The sequence below is a fragment of the Limulus polyphemus genome, unplaced genomic scaffold (assembly GCF_000517525.1).
Source record: "Limulus polyphemus unplaced genomic scaffold, Limulus_polyphemus-2.1.2 Scaffold438, whole genome shotgun sequence".
Lineage (NCBI taxonomy): Eukaryota > Metazoa > Arthropoda > Merostomata > Xiphosura > Limulidae > Limulus > Limulus polyphemus.
Window position 1 is genome coordinate 77,052 of NW_013666048.1, and position 17,861 is coordinate 94,912.

General features: G+C 35.5%; 1 protein-coding gene across 3 annotated transcripts in view; it reads right to left on the minus strand.

Annotated features, from left to right (window-relative positions):
• Nucleotides 1-10,335: 10,335 nt before the first annotated feature.
• LOC106458270 (techylectin-5B-like) overlaps nt 10,336-17,861 on the minus strand; it is an 18,152-nt gene continuing 10,626 nt past the window's right edge. For 2 of the 3 annotated variants that reach the window (XM_022384442.1, XM_022384444.1), the window contains exons 2-4: nt 15,474-15,579; nt 12,746-12,910; nt 10,336-10,915 (exon numbers count right to left, since the gene is read on the minus strand). In XM_022384442.1, the coding sequence (XP_022240150.1) occupies nt 10,638-10,915; nt 12,746-12,910; nt 15,474-15,579 (549 nt within the window). In that variant the 3' untranslated portion in view covers nt 10,336-10,637. Of the gene's footprint in view, nt 10,916-12,745; nt 12,911-15,473; nt 15,580-17,034; nt 17,241-17,861 lie in introns of all 3 variants that reach the window. The other variant, XM_022384443.1, reaches the window with a different exon arrangement.

Genomic DNA, 17,861 nt, shown 5'->3' on the forward strand with positions numbered 1-17,861 from the left:
ATATATAGCTATATAAATTATGAACATACAGTTTTAATGCTGACTACTATTCTTTAATTGTAAATCGAGCCAATGATCTGGCCATATTACAATATCATATGTCATGCCATGACATTTAATTTTCATATTACGCTTGTTTGTTTGTTTATCGAGCTGCACCAATAACAAAAAGACTAGCTTGTTGATTTGGCAATTCTTCTGAAAGAAGGTAAAACTAATTCAAGTAAAATAAAATTAATAAACAATAAGTTTTTATTTTGTTTGAAGTTAAGCACAAAGCTACATAATGGGCTATCTGTGCTCTGCCCACCACGGATATCGAAACCAGGATTCTAGCGTTGTAACTCCGCAGACATACTGCTGTGCCACTGGAGGGCTCATCTTGCGCACTACCTGTCATTGCTCAATTATGCATGCGTGTGTATGTGTATTCTGAGATTAAACTGATTTCCTCAAAAGTATTAGATAGGTCCACTTTCTCATATTCTTATTCAAAGGCTACTTTGTTTTTGTTTTTTTTTAAATGAATGTTTAATTTTGTGTTGAGAAACAGTGATGAAACATTTGACACTATCCTTTGATAGTCACGGTTTAATAATGTTCCATCATCAGTAAGTGGTGAAACTCGACAATGTTTTACAGGCCTTATGAAATAAATTATAATTGGCAGAATTTAGCTAAACTAGATTATTCAGCTAGAATTACTGTTGCCAGAATTAATATTCGTTCTGTCACTACGTTGCACATCAATACATTTTCAAATCAACTACAGTTGAGTACAATAAGCCACGGTAACTGGGAATTATTTTCCGAAATAGCTGCCAACGGCAGACCATGGAGACACTATCACTTTACACAGTCGATATATTCATGTTAGTTGGCATAAAAGCAAAGTAAGTAAAGATAATGTTAATGAAATAAGATCTACTCCATTGGACATAGTCTCCCAATACACTTTTTCTGCATTTTCTCTCAAGAAACCCATAGCTTGTTTGGGAGAAATTCTGCTATTCTGATAAGGGTACATAATTTTCACAAAATAATGGACTAATTTTTTGCAAAGGAAAATCATTAAGTGGCCCAGAAATTAAGGGTAGCACAACCTTTTCAGTTGTTGGTTTTCTGACTAAATAGCTATCTTCACTTGGGGTTATTGAGCAGTCATCAGAAAAATTCCATCCCTGCATTCTGTCAGACTAAATCACTACTGAACCCTCAAAAAGCAAAGGTCTCAACAACACCCTTTCATAATATGTAGGCAAACAACGATATATAAGCATGAGGAAGAATTTTATTGATGGCGTAATGTACTACATGTTTCGACAAAACAAAACATAATATGTTTCTTTACTCAATTAGCACCCTTTCAGTTGTTGGTTTCCCAGCCAAACACCCATCTTAACTGTGATAATTGAGTAGACAATCACACAATGTCTTGCATAGTGAAATACCACCCTACCAGCTGATTGCTCAGAAAACAAGGAACTCTACTCTTTTGAGTAATTGATCTTTCAATCAAATTATTGTCATGATCAAATGGAAACCATAAGATGTAGTTTGTACTTTCTGTCATACAACACCACCTGATAGCTTGGAAAGTAAGGATTCCAAAGCTCTTTCAACCATCAGTTTCTTAATCAATCAACTGTCCTAAATGCTATAATCAAATAGATATTGGACAGTGTATTGCATAAATTACAAGGTGAACACCACTTGATAGCTTGGAAAGTAAGGATCGATATTACCATTCTGTCAGTGTCTTTAGTGCTAATCTGGCAATTATTCCCTGCCATAATGATCAGGGGGTTGTTGATGATGTCCCAGTCAACCACAGGAGCTTTCTGGCACTTCTTTAGGTGCTTCCTCATCTAGATCGTTGAACACAGATATATAAATACTTTCATCTACCACTGCCAGATCTGTCTCCACTTGAAAAGTCCTTAACTTGACTGTTTTGACATTGTATTTTTTTCTACTGTAAGACAGCCTTTCTTAGCTCCTGATATACAAGTTCAGGCACATCTGCCAGTACTATTTTCACCAACTCCACATGTACTTGTGGACATTGTTACAAGGAGGTGGGCCATACATAACATCTATAGGATCATCATTTCCCACTAAAACATGAACATATTGGGTAAACACTGGTATGATGTACAGAAAGTGTTCATTTTAATCAATTAAACGGGGATTTAAAACTTTTCAATCATATGCTTAACAATCTGTATCACTTTTCCAGTCAAACCATTCAAATGAGTGTGATAAGATGAAGTGCACTTTTTCACCACCTCCAACACTAAACAACTCAGAGAATAACTGACTGTTTAAAGTAATTCCCTGATACAGATGTGTTAAAATGTGCTCTCCATTCTTCTGCCAACACATCAGCAATGTACTATATTAAAGTACAAGACATATGGGTATGCTTCATCCCACTTAGTACAGTAATTAATAAAAATCAACACATATCAATTACCTTACTCGGTTCTGAGGGTTATCAATATCTATGGTTTTTCTCTGAAGAGAATAACCAACATTTAGTTGCTAAAGTTTACACTGTCCAGGCCAGTGTTTCCTCTTGGCTGCACACATGATGGAGTAATGGTACGAGTGCTGAGCATTATAATTCAAACCTGACCAGTAGAATTGTCGTCAGATGTCTGTACTAATGTGAATAACTATTTGGTGACTTCTAATCCTTACATCATGCAAGATCTGGGAAATTTGATACCTCAGGGCAAGGTGTGTCACTAGCTGCAACACAGATTAAAGTCCACATCTAGTAGGCTAATAAAATTAATGGAATACACTATTGTGCACCTGTGTTGCATTCTCCAACCTGTGCTGACCATACATCCCTTGCTGCGTGGCAAGGAGCACTCGTGTTAGTTTGAAGTCTCTCAACTGCTTTTTCCAGAGCATTTGAGGGTCGACTTTTAGTATCCAGTCACCTATAAAATTGTATACTATATGGTTCTGTATTATGACAGCTGAAATGGCTTTTACATCAACTCAGTGTCCTAAATCAGGATATTAAGCAAAAAGACATGGTCTCACTGTGCAGTGAGATAGTCTCTCTAATCTTACATGCTACACTCTTGTATGATGACATATGAGCATGCCATATTCCTGCAATGTTGTGATTGAAGCTCTCAAGCTCGTGAACCACTTCAGCAATGCATGACCCACCCTGCCATACAAGCGATGTTGATAGTGCTTCATTAATATCACAACTACAAACAGTTTTTTGTTATGCATTATCTACCTTCAGGAATTGTGAGCATATAGCTCCTGTGTGCTATCACTCATTCAGGTTCATAGCAGGATGCTCAAATGTTTGGTCAGATCTAAGACATTATCCACATATACCAAGGATGTCTACCAAAACGGCCCTATTAGCATAGGCTAAACTAACTTCAAAATGGGCCAGAACATTACATATGCTAGATGGAATGACTCGGAATTCAAACAAAACAACCCCCTGTACTATAAATAGAGTTTTGACTCTGCTCTATGGATCAAATTTGAGTTGCCAGCCTCCAGCGGCCAAAGTCTAGAATATTGAACCATTGGACACCTTCCAGTATACCCAGACATTCATCTGTTCACGGTAACAGAGAGCATCAATGCCTATCAGAGCATCACGCTGCAGAAACCAACACAAACTGTCATTGACATCCTCCTTCCTGATTATCACCACTGGAGATGACTACACACTCTTGAAAGGCCATGTAATCCTGTCCTTTAGTACTTGTGTTATCTTAGTGCTTCAGGGAAGCCTGTGGACTGTTTGTTTTATAGGACTCGATCACCTTTTTCTATTTGGTAGTGAGTGATTGTAGTTCTCCCCAACTGGCCATCTGATCCAACAATTACACCAGTATATGTATCCAGTAAGTTACTGATACTTTGTTGCTATGTTGAGTCTAGATTTCTCCTGCAATCCTCAGGTAGCAACTTCAGATGAACTAGGGAAGTATTGATTTTTGGGTGTAATATGAAGGAAGTAACATTAGAATTACATCTGTATCACTCATCCCACTTTGCTTACCGCTCTGATAGTCATTCTAGTGGGAAGCTGAATTTCCAATCACCATAATTGCAGAGCAACACCAGGAATTTGTCCCCTGATGAACAGAGCATTATCTGTGCTACGTCTGTCTGCTTTCTGAACATAACATGATATACTTCATGTGTTGGCTCGACAACTACATTACATGCCCTCAATGCACTCAATTTTGTCCATAGTAACCTTGTCACGCTACTTTCATACATGGCGCCACTACTGTTCCCTCTACAAGGTACATGTGAGCTGTTCACTATCCCTGGGTCAGTTCTGAATGGCACTGGATGCATTTACCACCAAAACTCAGTTCACTTATTGCTCAGGTGATGTTAGCAGAGAGCTTCTGTGGTATGCCCATTTCAAGGATACCAATGCCAGAAAAGAGGTCTGCAATGACAATCCTCATTCTATGGTTTATCTGGCACAAAAACAGTTAGACATACCACTTCATTTATTACTTGTATGCTGCTGTTCACTAGAATGAACTGCGTGTTCATTGACCAAAGTGGTGACTTGCACATAGTACCTACCAGGTTGGTTTTCATACTCTGCATTCTTACTAGCACGTACCAAACACTACTCATCCTTGAAAAAGTTGAGCTGACACTACACCTGTTGGCAAAAACTATCTGATGTGCTCTTATTAATAGGTAGCATACCTGACTCAAACCACATTAATTTTCCATAGCCCAAATATCAGTTCATGGCCCCCAGTACTCGCTGTTTAGTTGGTTATAGAGAGATTAATTTATCTTGCTGTTTGGCAAGATATGAGCAGTTCATGTGAAAATGCCTTTGTAGCCCACATCCATAGCATATGATTGGGTCCTTCTTTAGGAACAACATTAAGGTGGAGGCACTAGTTGTATTTGCTGTGGCACAAACACCAGGGAAGGAGGGCCTAGTAGCCCTGCCTTTTCACTGGAAACAAGTTTGTCTGTACTACAGTACCTATGGAGTGTCAATTATGGCTCCATTTTCAGTGGAGCCTCACTTGAACTGCAGGCATTGGACTGAGCAAGCAGATCATACTCAGAGGAAAACGACAGCTGCTGTCATTGGTTTACTCCTCTCTTGCAACTTGTCTGATGTGAAAACTTTAAACTTCATCATCACAGATACTGCTTCCATCAAATTATGAATAACTTATATTCCTAAGTGATGCTTTATGGTCTCACTTGTCCACCTCTCTGTGTTCTTTTCGAAAATTATGCCCTTGTATTAAATTTTACTTAAAGTTAATGTTATGATCTGGAACAAGTTAAAAGCTAAATGTTTCTAAAGTGTGTTAAAGCTACAAAAAGTACTCTAACAGGGGCAAATCAGGCTTTAAATACCAAAAAATAACATCAACAAAGCCAAATTTGCATATGCATGCAGCTTACATGTGTGACCTACGTCCACTGTGATCTGAGCACAAGACATGGCTTAAACTGGTCATTGTCTGATTTGCCAAAAGAACAAAAGAAAAGACAAACATCTATCTGGAAATATCAAGCTTTATTTTATGTAAGAATAGATGACTAATTGCTAGTTAGTGAAACCATGTATTGTGTGCATCAAAGAATTTAAAGTTGAGCTGGTTACTTGAGTGACTTTCTAAATCTTAGCTGAAATAAAATATAATACAGAACCTTCAAAATATTTTTGTATTAATTGGAGAGGGGCGGGGGCTCTAACATATGGTATAGTGCTGTACCATAGCATGTATACTACATGTTTCTCCCAGTTGTTGGGCATAAAGAGTTCACAATTTTTGTGTATATAAGTGTATTTAATTTTAACTATATAGCATTGATTAAGGAAGTAGCTAAGTACATTAATTTCACTCTATTTACCTACCAAACGGGTCATTCACTTAGGATATCATGTGTGATTTCTTGTAAGAAAGATTTTTGAGAAGTTTCTTTTGGTTTCTTTCACTAGTAGATCAGGTGATACTTTGAGTGTACAATGTACCTTATTTGTTGATGGTAGTGACCAACAGTGATGTGAAAAAGACAAGCATCCTGCAAACTAATATGATTATCGTTCTGAGTATATATAATGCTAGGTTTTTTTTAATCTGAAACAAACTTTTCACTGACTTCTAGCAGGTATTTCTGAGAGCTCTCAAACACTGTCTTGTATTTTGGTTGTGTTTGAAAGACAGTTTCACTTGATTTTCTGTGATTATTCTCTTTTTTTGATAAACTCAATCAAAGTCAGAGAATTTAGAGTAATTCTAAATGTAGATTTACTTATGCAAAACATTTTCTTTTGAACCTCCTTTTATTCTGCAGAACCTACCCGCTTACTATTAAGGGAAATCAATACACCTGAGAATACCAGAGATTAGGTAGAAAGGAGAAAAGTTTGGTGCCACAGAATTTGTTTTCATACAGTTTTTGTTTTTGTTTTGGCAAATGTATTTTTGTGTTTTTTCTAGGATTTCTGTTATTAAGCTTAAGACTTTATGAAATAACATGTTTCATAAGTTGAAAGACTTATAACTAGGAAGAAGAGTTGGTCAGTGAGGGAAGAGAGAACTTTCAGGTTTCAGAGAAGTCCTTGTCTGGACATTAGACTTTTGTCAGTGCTTCTTTCTTATTATGACCACAGAACTGGAAAAAACGTGGAAGAATCTGGCACATCCAGAATGGTTGATTGAGTTCTTCCCTGATGATGAACCTCAGTGTGTAGCAAGCATGGAGACTGTAGCTGATCATGGTGAATTGTGGCTTGGTGAGTCAAGTGTTTTCTGAAAATTATACCCTACCCTATATTTGAATGAGAATGACCAATCACGTGGATAGTACTAGTTGCTCTGGGTAAGTCTAATGTTACCTGTGAATTAAGGAACATTGAATTTAAACAGTCTAGTAGACGATCTCTGTGAAATCAAGAGAGATAAAAGTTCCAATCCAGTAAAATGGCAGTCCATCATCTAAGTACACACACACACACTATGTTTCGGTTTTCTATGATAATGCAGATTGTGCTTCTGCATTTTAGACTGTGTCCAGTCTCTTTCTTTCTTATGGTCTCAGGGACTCAGAGAAGCTCAGCATTACATAGTATTAATAGATAACTTGTTGGACCTCTTCTTTTTCAGTGGATCTATCCGATTACTCTAGGAATAATCAGTCTCACTTGAATATACCACAGAGTGGATAGGTAGAAGAAAATTTTTGTGATATGGCCACATGATAATATATTTTCTGTTTCTGTTTTAGGCTGATGTTTGTATTGCCGTTTACTCCTACATTTGTGTTTATTGAAGACTAAAGAGGCTTCATGTTATTGAAAAGGGCATTTTCCACAACTAAAATAATTTATGACCAAGAGGAAGAGTCAATCACTGATAAAGAATGGTTATACAAAAAGGTTCACGAATCTAAGAAAAGTCTTCTACTGGTCATTGGACTTTTGTCAATGTTGCAAAGGTCCATGGCTCTTATGTTATCAATGCCAAAGACCCAGGAAGATGAGCTGTCGATTTCTGGTGTACTCAGGATGATTATGATGATTCATGCTCTTTCTCTGATGATCAACCCCAGTACAATGGAAGAAGGGTGATTGAGAATCATCACATTGCTGTTACATCTAACAGGTCTGACACTGACTGGGGGTAGTTTGTATAATACCCATAAACGTTCACCAGCTAGAGTAACACAGACTCAGCTCTGGTCGAAGCCACTCAAGGATTGTAAGGAGAAAATGGAAGTCACGTTGGTGGATGACATCCTCCAGCAGGAGCTACTTCACTGACAGGTGATACAGCAGGCATCAGAAGGTGAACCATGGGTCAGTGGTGGGTTGCTCTGAGCTCAGAGGTATACTACCAAAGTAACCCTGGCTTATGGAAGAGCTGTGGTTGCATAAAGCCAATGGATGTGCTGCTGATGGCATCTTATTGCTCTGCTTCCTGAACCTGGGATCAACTGTTTATACTAGAGTTCAAAACCCTAAATATATTGATCATGCTGTACCTGTTCAGTTGAGGAAACTTTGGTCAAGTGATGGCTAAAAGTTGTGAGGGAATGGCTGTAACCATGACCACGGGTTCCTTGAACAAGGTAAAACAGAAGATTTGGACCATTTACTAAATTATTTGAGGCACGTGACTCTTGGAACAAATGGTTATAAGAGCAGGCTGTACAGTACGTGATCTTTGGTCCAGATGGTTTGATCCTAGATTCCATCAAGCATTTCAAGAGGAGCAACTTTGGAACAAGACAGTTGTTGCTGAGTCACACCAAATGTTCAACCCCATGTAAAAATTTAGCCAGTTTTTAGAAGAGGGGTATCACAGATAGTTTGACAACCTATGTGGATGACCTGTGCCATTTGCAGGGTAGGGTTTACCTTGCAATGACTTCAGTGGATTATGAGAGTATTCTCATTTAGAAGTTTCTGGAAATGATGTTCAGTGAAATTATGAGGTACCACCTGGGTGTGAAAGATATTCTCACCTTTAATGAAGAAGTTATGTTGCAGTGTGACACAAAATAGTAGCTTCAAACTGGTTGCAAGAGAGGAAAAATTCTGCAGTAATAGCTACAGTGAGTATAACTCAAACAGACTGTCTTACCCAGACAACTACATCATGCCAAGCTCAAGCCCAGCCGACAGTTAATAAATCACTCACACGTCATTGGGGTGTGACACAACCATGCTGTTCAATGAATGGAAATGCCTATCTTAGTTTGACTATAGTTTGTATGTCACAGTCTATGCTGGTGATGCTTTCACTTCATCCTGGAAGAGAGATGCAAAGTATTTACTTTGTCTGCGTAGTGTTAGATTACTTTTAAATGCACTGCTCATATCTTACTGAGCAATAAGGTAGACAAGGCTATCTGTTTCGACCAACGGCTCAGTAAATGCAGGACAACGAACTAAAGGTGGCAAAGAATGCTGCTACAGCTCCATGCATGAAATAAACTGCTTTCTCTCTGGAAAGCAAGCAGAATTAACTACTCGAGGGTGTTCTTGAAGTCCTGATATTGTTCTGCAGTTATTGATGATCAATTATCTAGCTTCACAGTGGAATGGTTATTGGCATGGTAAGCAAAGTGGAACTAATTGAAGCTAGTGGTGATGCTAAGGCTGCATCTGGGAGTAAGTAAATAGTTACCAACATGTCTGAAATTGATAGCTGAGGATTGCTCAGGCCACCTAGACTCAACACAGTGGTAGCAACTCAAAACTTGTTAACTGAATAAGCCAATGTTTTTATGGGACCAGATAGCCATTTGGGTAATTCATCAGTCACACAGCATCATATAGATGCAGACTTTCTTAGATCACTAAGAATGTATTTAGCACCGATGTAAAGCGGATTTTAAAAGCTTACAGCCTTCACAGGGTGCATTGTCTTCTCCAGTAGTGATTGTCAAATAAAAGAGGATAGTATGCCAAGTCCTGTATTGACTTCAGCCAGGTGAATTCAGTAATCCATGTTAATCCCTTTCCAATTCTGTAGATAGATTAATGTCTGGATGGTTTGGAAGGTACCTGTTGGTTTATCACTTTAGGCTTGGCATCAGGATACTGGAAAGTCAAACTGGATGATGAGAGGAGACCCAACACTGCATTCAGTACTCAAATGGTTTATATTAGTTTGCAACATATCAATCAGCCAGTGTAACATAATCACCACTTTCGAGAGGCTAATGAAGCTGACAATAAAGAAATTGCAACTGGAAAGTTGCCCGATCTCTGTCGACAATGGTTTGATGTTTGACCACATGTTTGAGTCTGCTGCTGAAAACCTGAGCATAATATGTCGTATATGGAGTGATTAAGGTCTGTGTTAGTTGACATACACAAGTTATGTACTTCATCAGTAAATCCCTCTGCCAAACACCAGTTTCTCTATAATTTAGTTCTAATCTTTTATGTTTTTATTTTTACTAAGCTTGTAAGAACTATTGAAAGTCGGGGAAAAGGATTGAAATTTAAATACTATGAATATAAAAAAATTAAATATCTAATGACATTTAGGATAGGAATTAGCTCATTCCCAAGGCCATTTATCTTTTGCAAATGGTATTATGCCTTCAATTTAATAGCTTTTTAATCGAGGTGTTTGTTCCATAAACTAAATGAATAATCTTACAGTAATATTGCATTTCTAAACAATGTTACAGATGTTATCTTTTTTCTTCGTGTTTGTTTACAGCAATGTTAAGTTGAAATTTAAAAAATATATATTGTTTCTTGTTTTAGACGACACGTTAACACTGTTATGTAATACCGTTTATAAGTATATTTCAAAGCTGGTATATAATACACATTTATATTTCTATCAATTCAGAATTACCCTAAAAAGGTTCACACATTATATCCAACGGCTAAGCATAATTTTTTCCATACTTGAGTTCTTCGTAATCTTATTTTGAGAACTAAATTCTATAATCATTAATAGTATGTTGATTGCTTTATAGACATAATTTTCTTCTGTATGACTCATTTAGTTTATCTTTAGAAAATTAGAAAAAATTAATCATGTCTTATTAGCTGATAGATAATTTCATTTATCTTGCAAAGCTTGAAGCGTATGCATATTATCATATTTTGTGTACATTTACTTAGGGGCTTCCGAACTTGGCACAAAGCCAACCGGTCTCAACTTCATCTCGGTCACTTTGAGGGAATATTCATATCCTTTCCAGAACTTCCAATTAACGCCCACGGCGTGTTCTTTGTATTTTCCTCGAAGATATAGACCGTTGAGATTAGCATCATGGCAAGCACTGTACCACCATGCTCCTTTGTAAGTCTCTGCACAGTTTTTTATCCATTTGTCGTTATCTCTGTCCTTGGTTGTAAATGGCATCCCGTTACTTGTAGCCATACCATCTCCTGAAAGAAAAGCTCAATTAAGTTATTTCAATAGAAAAATAAGTAATGTTCCTGATATTCCTGTGCATACCAATAAAATTATCAAGATTTCTTTTTAAAAAATTCCGATTTTTTTTCAATATTTCATTACACTAATGTTATTTTAAGTAGAAATTCGTAACCATAGAAGTTTAATAGCCAAAATTAAACTGATTGGAAATATATCGATGATGAGTATTGAATACATCAAAGTGTTAGAACATTTGCAAATGGTTTATTTGTAGTTAAACGCGAAGATACACAATGGGCTATCTGTGCTCTCCGCACCACTAGTATCGAAACCCGGATTCTAGCGTTGTAAGTCCGCAGACATATCGCTGTGCCACTGAGGGGCAATTGCAAATGAATGACATATGAAAAATAACACCCGAATAATATTAGTAGACGAAAGATAAGTTTTAAAATTGACGTATAGTGAAAATAAAAAGATTAATTAGAGTTTAACTGTACAAATGTATTGTGAATTATAAAGATAGAATTAAAAAAAAAGAGTGCGAAAAAAAAGGTAAGTAAAATATATAGCATATAGAAACCAGTATAACAGATAGACATTACCGAAGAAAAACAATTTGATGTGCAAGATATGTGAAATTAAGGTCAATGAAAACAACTCCGAAAAAAGCATAAATTAACATTAAAATAATATGAACTTCTCAAAGAACAATACAAAAATAAAGAACGTGAAAGTGAAAAAAGAGATTAACATATACCAAGAAACATACAGATAAAAAGTGAGTATGTAAGAATTACGTATATTGGAAGATTTTTGTTTGTGTGTTGTTAAGCGCAAAGTTACACAAAGTGTTATCTGTTCTCTTCCCACCGAGGGTATCAAAATTTGATTTTAGTGTTTTCAGCCCTCGGACTTACCCCTGAGCCACCTGGGTAACATTGGAAGAACCGGAAATTGAATAAAGTAAATGTTTTATTGATAACAAAATTAAAAATCAGAGTTTGCAATAAATGGATAGAAGTAATTAGATAGAGAATACGTGAAATACTTGTTAATAAATGTATGGACGTAAGTTAAGAAAGTGTAATACATAGAGAACACAAAGAAGTTTAGCGGATAGATAGTAAAAATATAGTAGTTTATATATAGAACTCAGAGAAGATTAGCGAATAGATAGTAAAAATATAGTAGGTTATTATATAGAACTCAGAGAAGATTAGCGAATAGATAGTAAAAATAAAGTAGGTTATATATAGAACTCAAAGAAGATTAACGAATAGACAGTAAAAATAAAATAGGTTATATATAGAACTCAAAGAAAATTAACGAATAGACAGAAGAAATAAAGTAGGTTATATATAGAACTCAGTGAAGAATACCGAATAGGTAGAGAAAATAAAGTGGTTATACATATAGAGAGAGAACTCAGAGAAGATTAGCGAATACATAGTAAAAATGAAGTAGGTTATATCTAGAACTCAGAGAAGCTTAGCGAATAGATAGTAATAATAAAATAGGTTAATATATAGAACTTAGAGAAAAATAGCGAATATATAGTAAAAATGAAGTAGTTTGTATATAGAAAATACGAGAAAAATTTGTTAATGGATGAGAAATAAAATGGATTAGGTAACAAAGAACGGGAACTAGGACGAACGTTGCAATAAAAAGAGGGCGATACAGAGAATAACACCTTGAAGAATGTGAATGGACCATGAATAATGATTGCCTTTAAATATAAATTGGGATTGTTCCCACGCATTAGAAAAAAAACAATTGTCAGATTCTTTGAAATGTTAAAAAGCAAAAGTAAAGTTACGTGTTCGAGTTAAGCTTACCTGCATCTCCTCTGTATGAATCGAAGGTCATGTTGTACTTATCCATTTCACTCCTGACAACAAATCCCAGATATTCAGCAAAACGCTTGTTTCCTTCAAAATCTTCTAGGTCAATACGTAAAAGTAATTTGTTCTGATTTGTTAGAGCGAAAATAGCATCATTTCCTACAAAAGGCAGAATAAAAGGCTTACAACCTTTAAGATTTGAAATACTAGAAAAATGTTGAATTTCAAATTCCAAATGCAAGGGTGGTGTTTAAGAAATTATTAAAATGATCATGAGCTAAGTATAGATAAATCATTCTGTATAACTTCAATAATACATTGAAAATGTTTACCCATTTCAATTGTTCAGTGGTAGGGCTGAGGCTTATAGCGCTAAAAGCCGGGTTTCGATACCCCTGGTTGGCACAGCACAGATAGCCGATTGTGTAGCTTGCGCTTAACAACAAACAAAATAATTTCGATTAGGCAGTATTGTTCTCTTTGTATAGCTGATATGTTCGATAATGTACTGATAAATACATACATGTTTCCTTGTAACAAAAGGAATTATATTAACACTAAGCCAGATGACGCATTTATAGAAAGTATTAATTTAAAACAAATATATTTAGAAATAACACTGCTCATTTAAAGCAACAACATTTTTCTTTAGACCACTGTATCATGGGAACACTACTTAGAGCATAGCTCAGCAACTATATTGCTGTTATTGTTTTCAGTGAAGCTAAGAAAACTGTAATTATATTTATAACTATGATGATAGTAGTGTTCCCATGGTAACTATGATGATATAACTATTAATTAATATAACTTCTACAGGGATTTTTACTTGAGCTAAATATAGTTTAGTGAACTAACTGGGATGATTAGGTTTCCTTTACGAATAGAACAGCATGAGCTTGTATCAAGTGAACACAAGACATTTTCAAGTATACTAGAAATGATAACAAAGCCCAATCATTGTGATATGTAATAACAAGAGGAATTCTATTTAAAAGTTTAGTATTGCTCAAATAGAATTCTTATTCTTATTACTTATCAGTTTAAACTCAGAAACGTTTCACGAATTCTGAAAGAACATTTTCATCTCCTGCAACTGAACGATCGCCTTAAACAGATATTTCTTGAGGTTCCCATTGTCTCCTTCCGAAAAAACAGAACTCTAAACGATATCCTTGTTCACACAAAATTGAATTACATCCCACGTAAAAATGTTTGTCGTCCATGTAATAAAGCCCGTTGTCAAACCTGTAAGTTCATAAAAACCACTGACTCATTTTATGACAAGCACAATCAAAGAAACTTTAAAATATCCAAAGAAATCACTTGTGAAACAAAAAAACACCATTTATCTTATACAGTGTAAAAAATGCAATTACCAATATGTAGGACATACACAAACAACTCTAAGAAAACGTTTCAGCAACCATAAATCTTCCATTAACACTGAAAAAAGATCTCCCTGTTGCTCAACACTTTAACCAACCCGGTCATTCCATTAATGATGTTACTCTCATCGGCAAAACTAAAGCAGATATAGAAATAAAAGAAGCTTATTGGATTGCTAATCTAAACACTGTTCAACCTTTTGGAATTAGTCTAGATCCTGAAATCAGTGATCTCCGTTCATTGGTTTCATCTCTGTCAGAAAAATAATTTTTATTCTTTGCATATTTCTATCATGTAATGTGAACGCTGAATTTACTAAAACTTACTATTTATTTAAGATAATTTTACATACCTGTTTTTATAAATTTATTAGCATAACATATATTTTTCAATCAGTCTCCAGGTGTCACCTTTATTTTACTTAAACACTTAAGTATAGTTTTAAGTATACATATATTTATCCATTTCTAAAGTAAAATATCCCAAACACCTTTTCACATACACTTTCGCCATCGGCTAGACTGTACCGGAAATGAAATGCTTACAGCAGCACATAGAGAAATAGACTAAACATTTCCTGGAAAACCAGATGACCTTCATGACGTCACTAAACTCCCTTTATATATATCACTCATTCGATTACATCACTATTCCAAGTTTGCCCCTGAAGAATAAAGGTCCACCTTTCGAAAGCACTCGGGTTACAGGGTTTATATTCATTTCTATCAAGACTTCTTATACCTACGTGTTTTTCTAACGTCATAACTATTTTAATAATTATTAATTTTCGTTGGGATTTTTTTTTTACTTCCGGAAGTCTACTCATTTTATAGGAACAAAATGGTGAATAATACTGTTGCATTTTTAAGGTGTAATGTTAAATAAATTGTATGAACAAATAACTGCAGTTTTAAGATCTCCATTATTCATAATTGTGCTTGTACTCTCAATATAACACTAAGATAATACATTATACTGTTTCTTATCTAATTCTTAAGTAAACAAAACTAAAATTTCAGATGAACTATTTTTTATATTAAATAACGACTAGTTGACCCTTACAAAATATTGCATTAAACAATTTGTGAAAGACTGTTGAAAACAAGCCACTTTTTTTTCCATTTATACTTTGAGCAACTTTTTTTTTTTACTTGATGTATACCAGTTGTCATAAGATCTTTCATGGAGGGGGGGGGGTAGAAGATAGTTACAAAATATACATAAACACATAATTTTGAACACATTTTATATCAACTTGACCGATTGGCACATGCAGATATATGTAAGTATAAATATGGTTTTCATATAAAAAAATAACATTTTTCAAACCTACCTAACCAAAATTCAGCAGACAAATTACCAAATCCTTTTTTATATAAATCCCAGGGCTGATAGAATCCTTCGACATTATCCTTAAAATCTCCACGCCTTTGGATTACCTTTATAACAAAAACAAACAATTCGTTATTTTACAATATTGTAATAATTATTAGATAAATTCTTAACCATGAAGTGTATAGAAATATAACAAGTTATTGTGATAACTAAGTTTAAATAAACGATTTTCTTAAGTAGTGTCCATGTAACCTAATGCATGGCCAGGTGGTTAGGGCGCTTAACTTGCAATCTGAGGGTCGCCTTTTCAGCCGTGGGGACATTATAGTATTACAGTGAATCCCACTATTCGTTGGTAAAAGAGTAGCCCAAGGGTTAGCGGTTGGTGGTGATGACTAGCTGCCTTCCTTCTAGTCTTTCACTGCTAAATTAGGGACGGCTAGCGCAGATAGCTCTCGTGTAGCTTTGCGCGAAATTCAAACCAATTGTAACCTAACATACTTCCTCGTGCTTAAAAGATTTGTTCGCTGTTCTCGTTTTCAAGCAAGAATTTTATCGGCTAGAAATGTAAATTAATAGGTCAAACTATATTCATTAGAATTAATATAGTGTTGTAATTAAAAGACAAAGTGAACTATTAACCTTCTAAAATAGTTTAATATTTTACAATATATTATCTGATCTGAATAGCACTTGGTACTGGCATGGATGGCCTGGTGGTTAGGACACTCGACTAACAATCTGCTTGGTTGTGAGAGCAAATCCGGCACCCAACGTGTTTGCCCTTATAGCCATGGGGGCGTTATAATGTGACAGTCAGTACCACTATTCGTTGGTAAAAGAGTATGCCTAAGGCTGGAGGTGGCTTATGTTGACTATCACTAGCCCATCACTTCAAAATTAGGGCAGGCAAGCGCTGGTAGTCCTCGAGTAGCTTTGGGTTCCTGGGTGCATTATAAGACTGACAGTCAAATCCCACAATTCTATTAGAGTAGCTCACGAGTTGGATTTGGGTGGAGTTCATTGGCTAGCTGCCTTCCCTCTAGTCTAGTCTATCGTTTTAAAATTAGGAACGGCTAGCGCAGATAGCTCCAAGTAGATTTGCGCGAAATTTGACAAACAACAACCATTCATTAAATATAATATAATTTTTGACTGTAGGTCAGTACTAAATCATTTAAACGATGTACTGTAATTGTTAGCCAAATCGGTTTAAGATTATACTGTCTTGACTAAAATAGATAAAAGTCACATAAATGTTACTTCGAAATAGTCCAAGATTTATATAACAAATTTTACTCGCGAAAACATAATCGAAGCGGTGGATGAAATTTACTGAAGAGCGACATTATTTTCACTTTTTTCTTACGCAAAACTTATTTATCACTTTGATTATTTTTTCATCAGTAAAATATACACGTTTAAAAATATTATATCGATCTACTGCAATGACGGCGAACAGATTTCAATCACCTGTAGACTAACTCAAAGCTCACAAATTATTTACATTAAAAACGTATAGAAATATCAAAATATAAGAAACGGCTATATCGACTCACAGTCCATCCTCCACCAGAAGTATCCATATCACAAAATACGCTGATTGAATGATTAAGGAACGTAGGCCAAATTTTGTATACGCTACTTAATCGGTTTCCCTTGTAATAAAAACTGGCACAGTCATGTGGCAGGTTCTTACAGTTTACATCTTCTTCCACAAAAAAGTGAAGTTTTTTATCTGTACTTTCCGTGGGGCATACAGTACCTGTTTAAAAACTAATAGAATCAATCATTTGAAATCAATATTTTAATAATTTTAGTAGTTTTAATTTTTAATGTTTTGTCAATACAACTGAACTAGAGCCTAGTAAGTAAAGAATAATTATTAAGAGTACGAGTTTCTAATAATAATTAAGCTGCTTAACTAATATAGGACAGCGAACTGTTACATAATATTCAGTTCCTCAGTACACGCTCTCATGTGACGTCAGCACTTCTTCGGTTCAGTCTGTTTGTCTGTTTCTGGTATCAAGTAAGGAAGTTAGTCAATAGTATCCACCACTAACCCGTGAGCTAGTCTAATATAGTAGCGGTATTTGACTGTCACTCTCATAACGTACTCACGGTTTCAAAGTGTAGAGGGAAATTTTGCGACAACGACCCTCGGACCCGTAGTCAGACACGCTAACCACTGAACCATTGATTTAAGAGTTTGTACATTTGATACCAAAATCTTTGATGGCAAGGTCTTCTAATTATAGTCTCATTAGTGCTACTTGCTCTGTTGTTCTCAGAAACTACTATGTAGTACTCTCCTCTCAGATTGCATAAATTTGTAGTCAAATATATATATATATATATATATATTGTTGTCGTCAGCGAGGTC